The sequence below is a fragment of the Acipenser ruthenus genome, chromosome 56, assembly GCF_902713425.1.
Source record: "Acipenser ruthenus chromosome 56, fAciRut3.2 maternal haplotype, whole genome shotgun sequence".
NCBI lineage: Eukaryota > Metazoa > Chordata > Actinopteri > Acipenseriformes > Acipenseridae > Acipenser > Acipenser ruthenus.
The window spans coordinates 4,037,064-4,056,127 of record NC_081244.1 but is presented as its reverse complement, the minus strand read 5'-3'; the positions used below and the strand labels follow the sequence as shown (position 1 = coordinate 4,056,127).

The following is a 19,064-nucleotide window of genomic DNA, read 5'->3' as shown; positions in this document are numbered from 1 at the left end:
TTACTAATGCATTGTAAAGTTTTAACATTACTTCCCTTGATTTAAATTCAACACTTTTCACAATATATCCGAGCATTTTGTTGGCCTTTTTTTTTTTTTTAGCTTCCCAGCATTGTCTAATGAAGACATTTCTGAGTCAACATAAACTCCTCTTAGATCTTAATCATAGATACCTTACACTTTTCTGTATTAAATGTCATTTGCCATGTGTCTGCCCAGTTCTGAATGCTGTTTAAATCATTTTGAATGACCTTTGCTGCTGCAACAGTGTTTGCCACTCCTATTTTTGTGTTGTCTGCAAGATTAACAAATTTGCTTACTGTACCAGAATCTAAATCATTAATGTAGGTTAGGAATAGCAGAGGACCTTACACTGATCCCTGTGGTACACCACTGGTTACCTCGCTCCATTTTGAGGTTTCTCCTCTAATCAATACTTTCTGTTTTCTACCTGTTAACCACTCCCTAATCCATGTGCATGCATTTCCTTGAATCCCTACTGCGTTCAGTTTGAGAATTAATCTTTTATGTGGGTCTTTGTCAAAAGCTTTCTGGAAATCTAAATAAACCATGTCATATGCTTTGCAATTATCCATTGTCGATGTTGCATCCTCAAAAAAATCAGCACATTAGTTAGACACGATCTTCCTTTCCTAAAACCATGCTGACTGGCTCCCAGGATATTGTTACCATATAGGTAATTTTCCATTTTGGATCTTATTATAGTTTCCATAAGTTTATATACAATAGAAGTCAGGCTTATTGTATATAATCAATGGATGTGCTGGGTGGAGAATGGATGTGCTTGGTTGAGACATTTCATGAAACCTTTGTTAGTGACAGTTACTTTTAAGAGAGTTTTGTGCTAACAATTAATGTTCTTGTCTTTAGGTTTATTTTTTCTCGCCATTTCCCAGCAGATCATTAATTACATTTTGAAGGACTTTTATTGCATTCTTGTGGTGATTTAAAATATTCTGGTTTTGAAATGAGAAACAAGCTTTGGTCTGTATGTCAAACTTGTATTTTTGCAAATATCGGAACCGCTTATACAGTTGATAAACATTTCATTGCTATTTCTTCTATAATATTCTATACATATTGCTGATATAATTTATGGTCATCCTTTTAATAATGCTGATGGCTCTGTGTGAAAGCGATGGCTTCGCAGGGGTGACATCAGACCAGAAACACAGATTCAAGGAAGTAGCGAGGCAAAACTGAAACGAAAACAAAAGATTTAAACAAACACAAAACAAAAGGGCACGTTGGCCAAACAAACAGAACCAAACAAGTATCGTGCTGGTTTTGAGCCAGGACGTATAGCAATTGTTTAATTTAAATTAGCTTTTACCTCCTCACTCCTCACTCGTTCTCCACTCTCGAACACCCTTCCCCGAACAAACAAATCTGCAAGCTTTTGTATTCTGGCCGAGGGGTTAACTAGCTATTAATTATCTTTTTACCCCTCAGCCATAGTCTGCACGAGTTTAATAAGGATGCGTGACTGTCAGCTAGTTAATAATCAATAGCTGATCAGCCACGCATCCTCACAAGGTTTTAAAATAAAAAAATACAAAACAATTACAAATAATAATATGAACAGCGCACTTATGTATATATATATATATATATATATATATATATATATATATATATATATATATATATAGGGGCGGGACACTCTGCCACATTCTGATTTAGAATTTCCAGCATAGTGGGGGAAGTAATTTACTGACATGGTTGCATTACTTGGTAGTTTTGTTTGCAGGTGTGTGTGGGTCATGGTGGGCTTTTTATCTTTGTCACATTCTTCCATATATCTGGAGATCCTCTTACATAGTTTTCATGAAACTGAGTTATTAAGACTATCAGATTTGGGGATATCTGGAGGTGTCGGTCTGTGGAAACAGCCACCCATCTGTATGTCATACTTATTTTTCCATCTGGAGAAGCACTTATCAAATTGTGATTCAGCATTTCATTGCTAATTCTCAAACTCTATTATGCTATAATACTGTTGATCTACTTCATTGTCATCAAGTTTTTCATCACACGGATTGCTCTCATTTTGCTGCTGTACATATTGTCTTGTTTTTTTGTGATCCTGATGGCTGTACCTTCATATTTCCAGCTGTGTTGAGCTGGATGTCACAATTATAACTTGTTTTCTTTGAAATGTGTACAATGACTAGGTAACACATCCCATCTCCTCGCCACTCTGTGTGAAGGAGTGTCTGTTACCCTTTGTCATAGATCTATCACCACTTAATAATTTGCACCTGTGTCCTCTGGTCCTTGTTTCTTTGCTGTGCTTAAAGTGAATAAACTGAACTATGTCAGCTCCTTTTAAAATTTCAGGACTTCAATCCCCATTCCTCATTCTTCTTTGTTCCAGGCTAAATAATTCAGTCCAGAGCTCATGGCTCATTCCTTTTCTTCAATGCCAGGAATGTTCAGGATTTTTGATCAGGAAATGATTATTGTCATATGAAGGCTTGCTTTGTTTTCTATTATATATTATGTACTGTGTTCATGTTGTATTGTACACACTGCCCATAAAAACACAATGCGATCAGCATGCTTTGAAACCATGCTCTATGCTACACTGTCCACATTTTGACATGTGTCTGGGTAATTCATTATTCAACTGCTGCTAAGCTTTCTGATGTATGGAGCTCATCATTACCACTCTCTGAGTAATCATCAGTAGATGAGCTGGTTAATACCTACAACACCACCTTGACTGGTATCTTAGATACTGTAGCGCCAGTCAAAACTCGGAGAGTGTCTTTTAGAAAAAGCTCACTGTGGTTCAATGATACAACTATACGATACAATTATAATTTAAATAAAAATAATCCTAGATTTCTTCTTTGCTACCCTAGGTAAATTAATGCATCCTTCCCATAATAGTCCCACAGCTGCACTAACTTCTTACATTTCTTTAAAAATAAAATAGTATCTCAGAAATGAGATTCCACAGACCCCTTCTATTAAGGAGGACTCCAGCACAATTTTAACAACTACACCTATTAAATCTACTATGGGGGCTTTTTCTTTGATTATATATTTGTCTCTAAAGCCAGGAAATTCTTCTGCCTGGGTGTTATTAGCTACTTGCCTTACAGACATCAAGCATTGGATGTCACAGAATTTTCTAATGTTGAATTCAGATAAAACAAGGGTTATGCTAGTGGGCTCACAGAACCAACTAAAAGAAAACATGGGATTACATGAGCTTGACCCTTGCAGTCTCTCATCGAAACTAGAAATTAAGAGTTTGGGTGCCATCATTGATCTTATCTCTCATTTGAGACTCATATTAGGAAAGTTACTAAAGTATCTTTTTACCATTTGAGAAATATAGCCAAACTTAGACCAGTTATTTCTGTATCTGATGCCAAGAGACTAATGCATGCCTTTGTTTTATCTAGAATTGATTATTGTAGTGCACTTTTTTCTGGTGTCCCAAAACGTGTGGTATCTCGCTTGCAGCTTGTTCAGAATACTGCTGTTAGAATTCTGACTAAAACCAGGAAAAGTGAACATGTTACCTTCTGGGGATGTCTGTCTTTCTGTACGTCACATATTTTGAAATATATCTGAAAACTGCTTATCCAATTGTCATGAAACTTGGTATTAACATTATTTAGCGTTGAGTATATCAGATTATGGGGATGTCTATCCTTTTTCTTAATTTGTCTTTATCTGGCTTTGACCATATCTGGAGAATCATATGTGACTAATATTATTTATTTAATAATGGACGCCCTTATCCAGGGCGACTTACAATTGTTACAAGATATCACATTATTTTTACACTCAATTACCCATTTATACAGTTGGGTTTTCACTGGAGCAATCTAGGTAAAGTACCTTGCTCAAGGGTACTACAGCAGTGTCCCCCACCTGGGATTGAACCCACGACCATCCGGTCAAGAGTCCAGAGCCCTAACCACTACTCCACTCTGCTGCCCACTAATAGCACCTTCCTTGTGCCATTCAAACCACATGAAAACCTTTTCAACTATTGTAACAAAAAGATTTTAATTTTAATTTTTAATTCAGCTAAATAGGGGAGACCTGGGTTGGTTGTCACACGGTTTGGTTGTCACAGTGCTCATAACTAGATGTGTGTAGATGGTCCAGGCAGGTGATACCAACACTGAAATGTGTGTTCTATTGTCTGGAACTCAACCATCTTGTAATTTGAGGTCAATTCCATCTAACATAAAGGTTAGCACATATTTCTTTTTTTTTTTCATACCCAAAGTAAAACATGTCTATCTTGTTATTTATGTTATAACTCTTAGTAGTAAAGTCAGGTTAGAGCAGGTTGTCACATAGTTTTTGGGGTTGGTTGTCACAGGTAAATCCTATAGGAAGAAGTCTTATATTTTTTCTTTCTACTTTTTTTACACCAGCATGTGGGATATGTCACCATGTAATGCTTATTTAAATTATTTACTGTTTGTCCTCCGGTTCTGTGGAGGCTGTGGTATTATTTTGTAGCATGGGTTAACATTTCAAATATATATATATATATATATATATATATATATATATATATATATATATATATATATATATATATAGGTCTATATTTTTATGTTCACATAAAAAGTAAAAATACAACTTTTTCTGTCATTGTACACAGAAGAAAAGTTATGTTATTAAAAAAAAAAATGTTGCATTATTGTCTGCTGTAAAACCAAGAACATATCGTGTGACACCCAACCCCAGTATGGGGCAGGTTGTCACAGGTGACCGGCGCATTTTCAACCGTCTAAATATCATATTTGGAATAAAATTACACTGAAATAAAAAATAAAAAAACATCAATGTGTACGTGAAGAGTTATATTAACTTTATAAGTTTTTTCCAACTTTGCTATTCCCAAAAACTGATTTAAGTTTTTAACAACATCATGTGAAATTGCCAGTATTTTTCCTCGACTCAAAGAGTAGCATTATATATTTTCTGACGTGTTGTAACTCGCATGGACTTTTTAAGCTGCATAACATTTAAAGAGCCTGCCCACGCTCAGAGAAAAACATATATATATATATATAAACACTGCTTTCTTTCACTTAGACTTCCAGAACAAACACACGCACACCACTGGCCTCATTCCAAAAACAACTGCTATGGTGTTGCCAAGCTTTCTCGGCGCTGTAGTGAATACATGCACGTCTCCATGACTGACCCTTTCTAAAAAGCGCACGAGTTAAGAAGTGTAGCACTTTTGACAGGACTTGACTACTGCATGATTGACATCTGTATCATTTGTCTTAGCGTACGCTTTTAAAATAAAATCAAATAAACGAGAAAGAGTGTTAGAGAAAAAGTGTAACATAACTAAAAACAATGTGCTCCTGCTGGATCATTCATTTCGCGGCGGTCTGTTGGATTTCCCTGACTTGTTTCGTTCAAACTGGATTTTCTGTGGAATATAGAGCAGAACCTGACAGACAGACGCTTAGCGGGGATTCGCGTGTATTCCTTCAGGTAATGTACTCTACCACATTTTTTTCCCCATGACCGATGTAGAGCTGCAGTGTTAGTTCACTATGTACGAGTGCCCATGTTTGCGGATGATGTGTGAATTTTGGAAGTTTACAGTATGTGTAGCGGTTCATTTCAGACTCTCTTTACCGAGTCGCCTACAGTTTTCTGGACTCTGAACTTTGTATCCGTTTTAAAATACACTGCACTGCATTTTTGTAAGACACACACATTCAAATAATGTACAGGTTCTGAAGCTTTTCTAAATGTGTGAAGGATCTCTTCTAATGCAAGGCGTAACGCATTTTCTTCCCTCAGAGCGGCGATTACATGGTGTAGGTAGTTGCTTCTGTTCCTGCAGCAACTACCGTAGACAATGTAGACAAACTGGCAAGTAAACAGTGTCTGTTTTCTTTTTTACTCTTTTTATGAAGCCCTATGCACAGAAGGCTAATATATGGAAATATGTAGCAAACATTCTCCCAGCAATACTGTTTTAGTGTTAAATTAAATGTATTTGTATTTATTAAATACATTTAAGAATACTGTGCTTTGTTGCATTGGTATATGCAAAACACACACACACACACACACACACACACACACACACACACACACACACACACACACACACACACACACACACAGACACACACACACATATACACGCACATTTTCCTTATAGCATGATTGAAGTCTTTCAAATCCTAGTTGATGCTGAATCACTGAGATCCTTTAACTTAAGAAAGTTTTTAGATTAATCAGCTATCTACAAAGACCCGGGTGAGTTTAGATGGTCCGAATGGCCTACTCTTGTTCATAGGTTTTCTTATGTTCTTATGTCTGGGAAGAAACTTGTGGCAAATCTATTATTGTATAATAATAACCAGTCAGTTATTACAGGAAACACAGGCTCATTAACCCCAGCGGAGCGTGACCCCAGCGCGAGCCAAACTGAAAGGAATCCCAAACATACCTCACATAGCTGCTGTCTTCACTCGTCTCACTCTCTGTCTACTAACTCACTGACACAGACTGAGTAGAGTAAGCGCCCCACAAGAAGCTCATCTGAAATTAAAAAACTACTGCATGGGGTAGTGTGTGATCAATGAAAATAGTTTTGAAGCAGATTTAGACACTGACATCATATAATAAAATAGGCCTTTTATTCAAATTCCTTAACGCTTTTTACTGCAAAACCACACAAGCATATTAAAATACTGATTTACACTAACGTAATCCATGTCTGCATTCAGTAGATACATTTACTTAAATAAAAATGAGTTTCAGTGTAACACAGAGCTGTCTGTCTGTTTAGCACCCTGAACCGTACTGGTACAGGTTAACTTCATCAGCTTCACACAGTTTGCATTCACTGAGAATAGGAGTCAATGAGACAGCAGTGTGGAGTAGTGGTTAGGGCTCTGGACTCTTGACTGGAGGGTTGTGGGTTCAATCCCAGGTGGGGGACACTGCTGCTGTACCCTTGAGCAAGGTACTTTACCTAGATTGCTCCAGTAAAAACCCAACTATATAAATGGGTAATTGAGTGTAAAAATAATGTGATATCTTGTAACAATTGTAAGTCACCCTGGATAAGGGCGTCTGCTAAGAAATAAAAAATAACAGTATTATCCCCAATATTTACCTGGAAAACTAGGCAATAAATTATTTTCGTGTATTTATTTTTTGCATTATTATTATTTATTTCTTAGCAGACGCCCTTATACAGGGTGACTTACAATTGTTACAAGATATCACATTATTTTTATATACAATTACCCATTTATACAGTTGGGTTTTTACTGGAGCAATCTAGGTAAAGTACCTTGCTCAAGGGTACAGCAGCAGTGTCCCCCCACCTGGGATTGAACCCACGACCCTCCGGTCAAGAGTCCAGAGCCCTAACCACTACTCCACACTGCTGCCCGTAAACAGAGTAAACGCTCATAAATTCGCATGATATTTTATACAAAATAAATAACAAAAATAAAGGCCTTGCAGTGGTATACTGTAGTTCAAATTTCATATATTATTATTATTATTTATTTCTTAGCAGACGCCCTTATCCAAGGCGACTTACAATTGTTACAAGATATCACATTATTTTTACATACAATTACCCATTTATACAGTTGGGTTTTTACTGGAGCAATCTAGGTAAAGTACCTTGCTCAAAGGTACAGCAGCAGTGTCCCCCACCTGGGATTGAACCCACAACCCTCCGGTCAAGAGTCCAGAGCCCTAACCACTACGCCACACTGCTGCCCATATAGCAGGGAGTTCTAAGGAGAGAGGGGGAGGGTGACATGTAATAGAGCTGGGTGTCTGGACAGGGCTTTGAGAAGCACGGAGAGTGCCATTGCATTGCATTGGCATTGCATCGCTTCACTGAGATATACCTTCCCTGCTTCTTCAGTTCTGTGTATAATTTAAGCAGCAGCATTGACAAAATGAGAGTGAACCTGTGCTGTATGATGAAGAAAACCAATGATCTTATGTTTTTCTTACACTTCATTCAAATAAAATATAATTTTTATACGCTAAGCAACTATCCCGGGGACTGTAGTGTTTGCTCACAATGTTGCATTTCCCTTTAAACACACATTTATTTTTGCATATATCTGCCTCACAGCACGTATTCCTGTGTTGTTTGTCACAGTACAGCATATCAGAGAAACAGATAAGGGCATGAGGGGAATCTAGGAATTGTAGTTTTACCAGCTCTTTGCTGTACAGAGATTTACAAATGAATCAAATTTGTTGTAGAAAAACAGATTTAAATAAAAACTCCCACCCCTAGTTACATAGATTGTGTACCGTAACAAAAAGGCAATGTGGGGTGCACAGGATTCAGCAAATATTAATGATCAAAAAACAAATTAGAATAACCTACAAACAGCAGTACTGTAATATAGAACACAAGAACATAAGAAATTCTAGAACGAGAAAAGGCCATTCGGCCCACCTATGCTCGGTTGCTTTGATGCACGCGTGGTGCGTTAACACTCGGAGAGGAAAAACAGCCCACAACTAACCAGTTAGTTAGTATGGGGTATTAACTTATCATGTCATGACACTGAAAATGTAAGCGCCCCAGGCAAAAGGAAACTTTGCTTCCAATCGGCTTTTAAATCATTCAGTACAGAAGCTGATTGCCATTGATTGGTTCTTGTATAGATGAGGAAAAGGCAGCTGTTCTTGTGTGAAATTATCTCATTTAAAAAGTTTCTGTTTCAATTAATGCCTGCGGACACAAAGCATGTTAAGAATGATCTGAAGTCCAGAGTATCTGCACAGCCCTGTCACTTGATTATACTGTAAATCACCTTAATAAATATAAATGTTCATTTCAAACTTGTTTTTGGTTTTTTTTTTTCTGTTGCACTTGGTGTGCAAATAAGTGGTCTGCAGTTAAGTGGTTAACTCATTTTATAGCATTCAGAATACTTGGCGCTATGTGTAGGAAACCTTTGCTATTGAGGAAACGTAAGGTATTTGGCCATTGCATTTTCATTGCATTTTTGCTTAAATGTTTCCTGTACTTTAAAAATAGAACTCTTGGTAAAGACAGTTGAAATGTAGTTTGTGCCGACTGTTAAACTTTCAGGAGGTTCCATTTGTCTGTGTGCATGGACTGGGTCAACCAGCGTTGTTAAAGTTAAAATAAAATACACAAATGTGCAGGATTCAGAAAACAAATGGGTGGCATATAACCAGACCAGTCCCACCAAGAGCAAGAGTGGTGTAATAGACTCATCACTGTTAGACCAGGTCCTGCGATGAAACAGTGGGGTAATAGACTTTGTGGGGAAGCAATTAAAAGGCAAACAGAATGCTTGAGTATGTAGCCAAAAGTGTAGAGTACAAATCAAAGGAGGTTATGATGAGGTTTGATGATGCACTGGTAAGAGCACACTTTTATTGTCTCCAGTTCTGGTAAACCACAATACAAAAAGGAGATGTTTACAACATCATGGTCATGGTATATTAGAATTCCAGAATTCTGACTGATTGAGCCTTTTGAACTGCAGCCCCACCTACTCTACATATATAAAGACAGAGAGGGTAGGTGGGACTAACTGATAACCAGACCAAAAACCATGCAATACATATTATATTTTATTTTTCTTTTACAGAGAATTAAGCGACAGGCAAGACCCCCAAAAGCTGCAGTAAGTGCATTTGTGTTTCATTCTCAGTGAGCATTTGTAGGTTTCAACTTATATTTACTTCAATCCAGATTTTTATCTGTAACTATTAAATATGTAATAGTTCTGATTTCAGAAATACTAAACTAAATTTGATACATTCAGTGACAAAATTTCAACTAAGAAGTCATTTTGACTTCAAGACCCAAAATATAACCGATGTGAAACGAAAATAAGGGTCAAAACTGATTTATGACAAACAATCGCAATTATGTAGAAAAAGATATTGCAGGAATACATATGACAAAGCAGAAAACGAGGTAAAGTAATGCGTTGTGTTTTAAACACTACAGCCAGTTCAGTAACACCCATTTGGGGATAATGAGCAGACAAGCACTCCTCTGATGTGACCATTAAGAGACCATTCACAATGCATCAATCCAGAGTGGTATATGTAGTGAATCTTAAACCGTTCAACATTTGGAGACATTGAAAAAGAAAGTGTTTGTCATTTAGTGTATTTTTTTTTAGTATTTTTAAATATAGAAGCACATAATCCTGTGTTCTAATAAGCACCACTACAGCTAAGGATGAGGGTGAATGCAAGGTGTGGGGTCTGTGTTTGTAAATCTGCAAAGCATGGCAAGTTTGTGACAGTAGCATTGATAACAGACCCCTTAAAGCCTTGTGCTGTAATTGGATTTCTAATTCTCATTTTGCTTTCTTTTCTAAAATATTCCTGCATGCAAACCCATGCGCTAAGCTCACCCAGAAGCACACTCCAGTGACGAGCTCCACTGTGATGCTGAGCAGCAAGTGCACAAGGCTCTGAGTAGCTGAGATGTGTTTTCTCTATGTTCCAGCTGAAGATCACAGATTTCCATGTGCTCTCTACGGTGGTCTCCCGGTACGCTGTCACCACGGTGGAGAGCTCCATGTGGAATCAGCACACAGCTGTCAGAGAGGCCATTTTCGAGATGGATCTGCCAAGCTCTGCCTTCATCTCTAACTTCACCATGTAAGTTAACATGAGTTAGCTGCTGGCCAGTGAGAGGAGGTCATTCAGTCCATCACTGAACAGAAGAAAATGTTTAAACGAGAGGAGGCCCATCTAAGTTTATCCGGTTCCCAGTAGCTGATTGATCCCAGAACTTTGTCAAGCTGGGTCCTAAAGGATCCTAGTGATTCTGCCTCAACAACATGACTAGGTAACCCATTCCATCCCCTCCCCACTCTCTGTGTGAAGAAGTGTCTCCTTCAACAATATGACTAGGTAACCCATTCCATCCCCTCACCACTCTCTGTGTGAAGAAGAGTCTCCTTCAACAACATGACTAGGTAACACATCCCATCCCCTCACCACTCTCTGTGTGAAGATGTGTCTCCTTCAACAACATGACTAGGTAACCCATTCCCTACCCTCACCACTCTCTGAGTGAAGAAGAGTCTCCTTCAACAACATGACTAGGTAACCCATTCCCTACCCTCACCACTCTCTGAGTGAAGAAGTGTCTCCTTCAACAACATGACTAGGTAACCCATTCCATCCTCTCACCACTCTGTGTGAAGAAGTGTCTCCTTCAGCAACATGACTAGGTAACCCATTCCCTACCCTCACCACTCTCTGAGTGAAGAAGAGTCTCCTTCAACAACATGACTAGGTAACCCATTCCATCCCCTCACCACTCTCTGTGTGAAGAAGAGTCTCCTTCAGCAACATGACTAGGTAACCCATCCCATCCCCTCACCACTCTCTGTGTGAAGAGTCTCCTTCAACAACATGACTAGGTAACCCATTCCATCCCCTCACCACTCTCTGTGTGAAGAAGTGTCTCCTTCAACAACATGACTAGGTAACCCATTCCATCCCCTCACCACTCTCTGTGTGAAGAAGAGTCTCCTTCAGCAACATGACTAGGTAACCCATTCCATCCCCTCACCACTCTCTGTGTGAAGAAGAGTCTCCTTCAGCAACATGACTAGGTAACCCATTCCATCCCCTCACCACTCTCTGTGTGAAGAAGAGTCTCCTTCACTCTATCTTTACTTCGTTTCCAGCTATGTCCTCTGATGCTGGTTTCTGTGCTTAAAGTATTGGTTAGGGTTAACTTTGTCAAGATTTTAAAGACTTCAATCAAGTCCCACCCTATCTCTTCTTTAAATCATTAAATATTTGTTTTAAAGAAGTTTCAAATAACACGGTGAAAGGGCTGGTGCGGGCTGTAATGAATAGCTTATATTGTAAGCAAGCAACAGACTTCACTGAGGAAATTAGGCCCCCCTTGTTTCGCCGTGACACCACATCCCAAAACAAATAGGCAAGCCCCCGCCCACCCCTGTGAAAGCAGGGTTTGTTTCCAGTGCTGTTTTGGCGGAGTGTAGCTGCCCAGGGGAAAAGGTTAGAACCGATTTAGTTTAGCTGCTTGCTTCAAATCACTGGCACCTTTCAATACAGCATTCAGAAAACACAGACACACAGTTTTGAAGGCCAGCAGAGTAGATTGGTTACATATTCAGCCCTCACCTCAGAATAAAATCTCAGCAGCACAGCAGTGTATCAATGCAGCTGGGGGGTATGCAACCCCCACCACACTAGGTTTGTAAAGTAATATCTTCAGTCAACAGTTTGGTGGGCTGTGGGGAAAGGGTTATGTGAGTGGGGTATATTTGCAGAACTTGTCCATTGTCACATTTTTATTTCGATTTTGCCACTTGACCACACCTGGTGTCAGGAGTGGGATTCTCTGCTTTGTGCTGGGCATGGTTGCCCCAATGGTTTCTTGAAACTTGGTTTGTGTTTTTGATATCTCTACTTTAAATGGCTGGGCGCTTTTGATAACTTGGCATTTTTTTGTTTCAGATATCACTTTCACTTTATAACACACACACATTACGGGAATAGCAAAATTGTTCAACCTATATTGAGGCAATGTATTGCCGTTTGGATAGGGTCAATGTAAATAGTAGTTTAGTCTGTTGAAAGGGTTAAGATGTGAATCTGTGTAGCATAGCGGTTATGTAGTTGGAGTGAAAGTATGACTAGTTAGGGTTCAAATCCTACCATATATATATATATATATATATATATATATATATAAGGAGTAGAACGACTACTCATTTTATAGAGTCGAATAGTTAAGGGTAAACTAGTCGACTAGTCGGGATGTAGCAAACAAATAAAGAAAAAAACAACACATCACGGTTTTATTTTTTTTATTAAGTAGTTCATTAAGCAGATGCACCAGGGATTAATAATCTTACAAAAGATCTCATCTTTACCAGAAACGATGACTTCTATTTTGACGATTAAAGCGGAGAGAACTGAAGTAAACATGCAGTTATGTAGCAAACTAATTTGTTTGTCATTGTAAAACCGCCCGGTAGAAAAGACAGGTAGAACTTCAACTATAGTACTGCAGAATTATTAAGACTATGATCAGAATTATTATGATTCACGTTACTGATTACTTTTATTTTCTTTAACGGATTTGAATCATTAGTTCAGGCAATATGCTTATGTGTTACAGTGAACAACAGAAACAGTCGTATTCTGTTCTGATGCAATAGCATAGCCTACCATGGAAAATAATAACATTTAAAAAAATAAAAACTTACCCTGGTGATTTTTTAACTTGGGTAACAGAATCAAAGCCCACAATATTATATTGCTGGCATTAAAACAAAATAAGGTTGTTTTTGGTTTTTTTTCCCAGCGTGTAGGAAACTGTCAGTATCGATCTTTACTCAGACTCATCAGATCCATCATTCCTTGGCGTCAGTTCCTTTTCACTTGTTTTTTGAATTTACGTTAAGAAACACAAGGACATCAACATGATCTGGGTGGAGACTTGATCTGTATCGGCTGACTGCATTTCCAGCAAGAGAAAATATTCTATTGCTCTGAGTGCTCGTGCAGGGGGTAGCAAGATGTGTCCTCGATAAAGCTGCCAGACGTGGAGATAGGTCTGTCCTTTTCTTCCACCATCATTTATTTCGCTGTCATCTGTTTCTTAACGTGGATTTCTTCCTCGAAGTGACGTCCAAACTGCATAGTCCATTTCAATTTTGGACTTTTTCATTTGAGGCGTCACCATCGAGGGCCGGCAGGTGGTAGCAGCAACATAATCACAGGATCTTGTTCAGATTCAGGACCAATTCTGAAAGATGGTGTTTGGCTGTCTCTCTCACGTCATTCTGTAGAAACTGCAGGTGCTTGAAAGGTGGGTCCAACAGGCATGCCATGATGGGAAGTGTTTCTGCAAGTGAGTCTATTTAACAAAAGATGTTAAACGTTAACAACATAGAAATACTGTATATACTTCAAATTAGTACTGTATTTTGTAACAAACTTTTGAAAATGTGTTTTTTTTCTTAATAACATGTACCGGTAAGTATGTTTTCTTAAAAGGAAACAAGAAACTTGGTCAAATCACGTCAAAGTATGCTCGCTCACCGGGGGAGCACAGTAGGGTCACACATTCCAAGTATCTGACACATCATAAATTATAGCTTTCTAATTCCTGTGACTGAAGGTATAAGAAGCATGCTCTGTGGTTGCAAAATACCGCCAGTATGTAGCCTGCTGGGGTCAAGTGACTGCAACCTCTCACTTAGATTGTTTACATCACGTGGTTATGTTCGTTGTCTTCAGCATTATTCAAATGCTGGGGACAAAGTAGAATGTACAGATCAGTACTAAACAGTACATTTTTCAAATAAGATAGTGGAAATCATTTAAGCAACTAATGTATGTCAAAGAAAGTATTATAGGACATCAGAGCATCCGGGCTTGTTAATTCCTGCCACCCGGACACAGATGCCAATTCCCGGACTGTCCGGTCATACCCGGACAGGTGGCAACCCTAACTCAGGGAGATGTGTTGAATTCTCAAATGCTCTGCAACCCCCGTAAACAGCAACACACATTCTCCCCATTCACTAACAGCGTGACCCGTCCCGTTCCCCTCACAATACATGTAACATGAAAGACAGACGAGACCAACTGAACAGACAACAGGTCCTGCAACAAAGCAATTGTCTGGTTTGTTACAATATATATTTTAATTTGAAAGTAAAAATATATGAAAGCATGACGACCTTTATGTACAAAAATCTTCACTAATATACAATTGAACAAGAACTGTTGAAAATGTATTTTCGTTTCATACAGTATTAAATGTCATTGTTTATATGATAGTGAAAAACAAATAAATAAATATCAAGGTAAATACATACATAAATGTCTTTGTATTCATTTATGTATTCATTGATTCTATATTTATATTAATGTATTTATTTATTTATGTTTTACTTTTACCAAATATATAGGCTTAAGCATCCTTAAGCATAGCTAAGTTTTGTCCAGCGGGGACCACAAATAGCGTTACTCACATCAACCAGTGTAGAGAGAGGAAACCATACTTCCTTGTGCCAATAGGGACCACAATGGGTGTTACACTCACAGGAAACCAAACATTTTCAGAGCTCAAGATCCAAAATCTCGGAATGAGGATGATGACAATGAATGATGGCTCGAAAAATCTCAAATATATGTCTAGATAATTCTCAGCTGGCTGACTTCATCTTTCAAAATACTGCTTGTCTCAACTAATCGTGTAGCACTGACAGTTAACACAACATGCTTGCAAACTGAAGGTTGTAGGTTTAAATCCCGTGTACACCAGACCTTTTTTTTTTATATTAGGGCAAATATTGATTTTTTAAACAGAAATAAATCATTTAATATAAATGATATAGACGTCACAATAAGTGTGTTCCCTAGTATATTTCCGTGTTGACAAAACAAGTTAATTGTCATTAAACTCAGGAATTAAATCCTTTGGCGATTTAATTCTCTTACTGTATGACAGTGTGGCAAAGTGGTTAACAGTGTGCAGGTGCAGGTGATCAATAATCAGACAAACAACGATAATCCAGGTGCAGTGAAGGTTTAATTGTATAATCCAATGCCTGATGGCTGACAGCAGTAAACAATAACAATGTTAATGAAGCAATACAGCGGCGTGTATTGCTTATTTATAATCTGCGGGTTTGCCCTGAAATAATAACAGTCCAGTTTCAGTTCACCCACACATAACACAAACACAAGCACCAGTCCACAGTGCGTGCTCTAGTGCTCATGGTGAATACAGTTCTTTAGTGACAACAAAAGTGCGGTGTTGTTGATCCGGGTTTAGTGCTGGCCTTTGGTGACAGCTCCGGATCGTGTTAGCCGTCCAAATAATTACAAACAGTATTATTAACGACAAACAGAAACAAACAAAACATTCACGTTTCACAGCACAGGTTCTTCTTCTGGTTATTTAACGTAACCATTCACAAAGAAACAGATCACATCACTACGTCCCCTTTTTATGACGTCACCCATGACCCCTTGGTTAACGAGTGCATCCACTCCCCCAATCCACGGATGCCACGCCGTTTCCCGTCCGGGTCATTGGTTTTGTGTACCGTAGCTCGGCTTCCTTTCTAGATGGCTGACTACCATTCCCTTTACACCGCACCCTCGTAAGTCAGCAGTGTGGAGTAGTGGTTAGGGCTCTGGACGCTTGACTGGAGGGTCATGGGTTCAATCCCAGGTGGGGGACACTGCTGCTGTACCCTTGAGCAAGGTACTTTACCTAGATTGCTCCAGTGAAAAAAAACCAACTGTATAAATGGGTAATTGTATTTAAAATAATGTGTAAAAAACAAAGTACAAGTCAGGGGGCTGGGGTTAGAAAACACCTGTTTTTAATTGAGAACACCAGTTTTGGTAAAGCAGGACTTCCCACATTTTATCGAAATTTTTTAAACGCCTGGCAGCTGTTGAGGGTGGAGGGGGATGAGGGGTCCCTGACAGGGCAGGCCCTGTTTGAGGATCTTTTAATCCACTCTTTCCAGTTAAGTTCCTCCAGTCGATGACACACTCTGTGCCAGTTTTTTTAAAAGCAGGTGTGACCAGAATGGCCCACCTGTTAAACCTTGAGCTCTCCTTCTGGCTAACTGCCTCCCAGCTATCTGCCCAGCTGGGCTGGCACTCAGAGAGGCTTGCAGAGAGACTGATGGGTGAGCTGAGGGGCTGCCTCTCCCTGCGGCTCAAGGAGGTCCTGAGGGAGGAGCTGTCCAGAGGCACAGAGCAGAGGCAGCTTTCCTTATTCCCAGAGCTGTGTGTCACCAGCAGCAAGTGAGGAAGGAGAGGGGGGTGGAGACAATGGAGGAACCTTACTTAATTTACACAGTGTGAAGGAAATTATCTTTCACACAATGAATAGCAAAAATATATACAAATTGTGTGTTAAAGACATGGAGTATAGTAGGCTAAGGGGTCTGGTAGACTCCAAGCAGAGACCTCTCTCTCAGCTCTCTCTCAGCACTCTGTCCCTCTCACAGTGGAGGATGAAGTGGGTCTCTGTCTCAATCTCTCGACTGTGCCTCTGGGTACAGAGTCGCTCCTCTCTGGGTCTCCACCCTGCTCTATGCATTGCAGTAACAAATTTGTGGTCATTCAATGATAATGTAGTTATCAATAGGTGTTTGTTTTGGGGCTCCTGATGATAATTAGGTACTGCCAGGGTGTGTTCTATTTTGAGAGAACTGTAGAGGTGGAGTTTAACTTGGTGTTTAATCTGTTCTCTCCAGTAGAAGGTGTAGTTTTTTCTTTTTTTACCAGGGCAGATCCTAGTGTTTTTTTCAGTGCCTCATGTCTGATGGGCTCAGTGCCAGGGCTCTCCTGCATATTCATGCTAGTTTTGGAGGAGAGAGATGCCATGTATGAGTGCAAAGATGGTTTAAGTGCACTGCCTGGGACTGATTGAGTAATAATTTTGTAGGAGGATTAAATGCAGCCAGTGTTTTTAATGGTGTAGTGTGCTCTGAAAGCTTTCTCTTTTAGTGCTTTGATTGCCAGATTGTAACCTCCTGATGTGCTTAAAGTGAGGCCAAGGTAGCTGTATGAGAGGCTGTAGTCTGTTTTGTTTTCTGGTTCTTCTGGGGCTTTTTTTGGAACACCGTGATCCTGGTCTTGTTCAGGTTGACCTCTAGAGCCCATGTTTTACAGCAGGTCTCCAGCAGTGTCAGGTTGTGCTGCAGACCCTCCTATGTGGGGGAGAGGAGGACCAGGTCATCTGCGTACAACAGGCACTTCACCTCAGTGTGGCCAAGGGACAGGGCTGGGGTGGGCACCTGTGCAAACAGACCGGGCAGATCATTGATAGAAATGTTGAAGAGAGTGGGGCTGAGGCTACAGCCTTGTCTCGCACCTCTCTCTCGCCTAAAGGGACCTGTCTGTGACCTGTCGGTGTTTTGGAAGGAATCCAATCGGGCTCTTATTTATAATATCTTGACTCCTTAGGAATTGGAATATTCTGTGATTTATCTGTGATTTATGATGTTACAGAATAGTTTGCTTGTTCTCTCTCACTTGCTCTCTGTCTGTCTCTGTCGCTGTCTCCAGCACTGTCAACGGCAGGGTGTATGTGGCTGATGTGAAAGAGAAGGGTGAAGCTAAGAAGATTTACGAGGAGGCGAAGAAGAAAGGAAAGACAGCTGGGCATGTGGCTGCCAAGTGAGTGTTCAATCAATAGAGCCACATGAATAATATACTGCATTATAATATACTGCATTATAATATACTGCATTGTAATATTCAGTATTATAATATACTGCATTATAATATACTGCATTGTAATATACAGTATTATAATATACTGCATTATAATATACTGCATTGTAATATACAGTATTATAATATACTGCATTATAATATACTGCATTGTAATATACAGTATTATAATATACTGCATTATAACCTTATCCAAACAGTGGAGTGGTCAGTATGCACAGGTAGAGTCCTCTAAAAGCTCATAGGTGTTCCTATACGCAGAGACTACTGTACTGTCCTTACTAGAGGTGGAACAATTCACTGGATAGCAATTGATACTTTCCTTACATGACAAATCATCCCGTAACAGAGACCTGCATCATATGTATTGTGATACAAGACCAAAAGCACACCAAAGCTCACTGTAGTTCACCAATTTGTTCTTGAACAAAGAATAAGTGTGTTTTATAGTTGCTATGAGTACATACTCTCCCTATCTCATTAGATTTTTGCTTTTTAACAAAATAGTCCCTCATTCAATGATAATGTGATCTTATTATGCAAGTAGCCCAGCAGGACCCTCACATGTATTACGATGCATGTCGTCTCACAACCTGCATATCCGATACGTATGGTATCCTGATGTTAGTGTACTAGTGTGTAAGGAAATTTGATAGTCCATATTAATATCTTGTTTGTATGGTACTTTCAGTGGAGAGACATTGAGCACAGAGTTTAGGTGGTGTATTTTGGAATGCAGTCTGACTAGATTGAGAGCAGATATGACCATTTACGGGCATTTG

At 39.2% G+C, this 19,064-nt stretch overlaps 1 protein-coding gene across 2 annotated transcripts in view; it reads left to right on the top strand.

Annotated features, from left to right (window-relative positions):
• Positions 1-5,111: 5,111 nt before the first annotated feature.
• itih6 (inter-alpha-trypsin inhibitor heavy chain family member 6) overlaps positions 5,112-19,064 on the top strand; it is a 55,984-nt gene continuing 42,031 nt past the window's right edge. For both annotated transcript variants that reach the window (XM_034007056.3, XM_034007055.3), the window contains exons 1-4: positions 5,112-5,511; positions 9,648-9,683; positions 10,523-10,677; positions 18,115-18,225. In XM_034007056.3, coding sequence (XP_033862947.3) covers positions 5,371-5,511; positions 9,648-9,683; positions 10,523-10,677; positions 18,115-18,225 — 443 coding nt within the window. In that variant the 5' untranslated portion in view covers positions 5,112-5,370. The remainder of the gene's footprint in view (positions 5,512-9,647; positions 9,684-10,522; positions 10,678-18,114; positions 18,226-19,064) is intronic.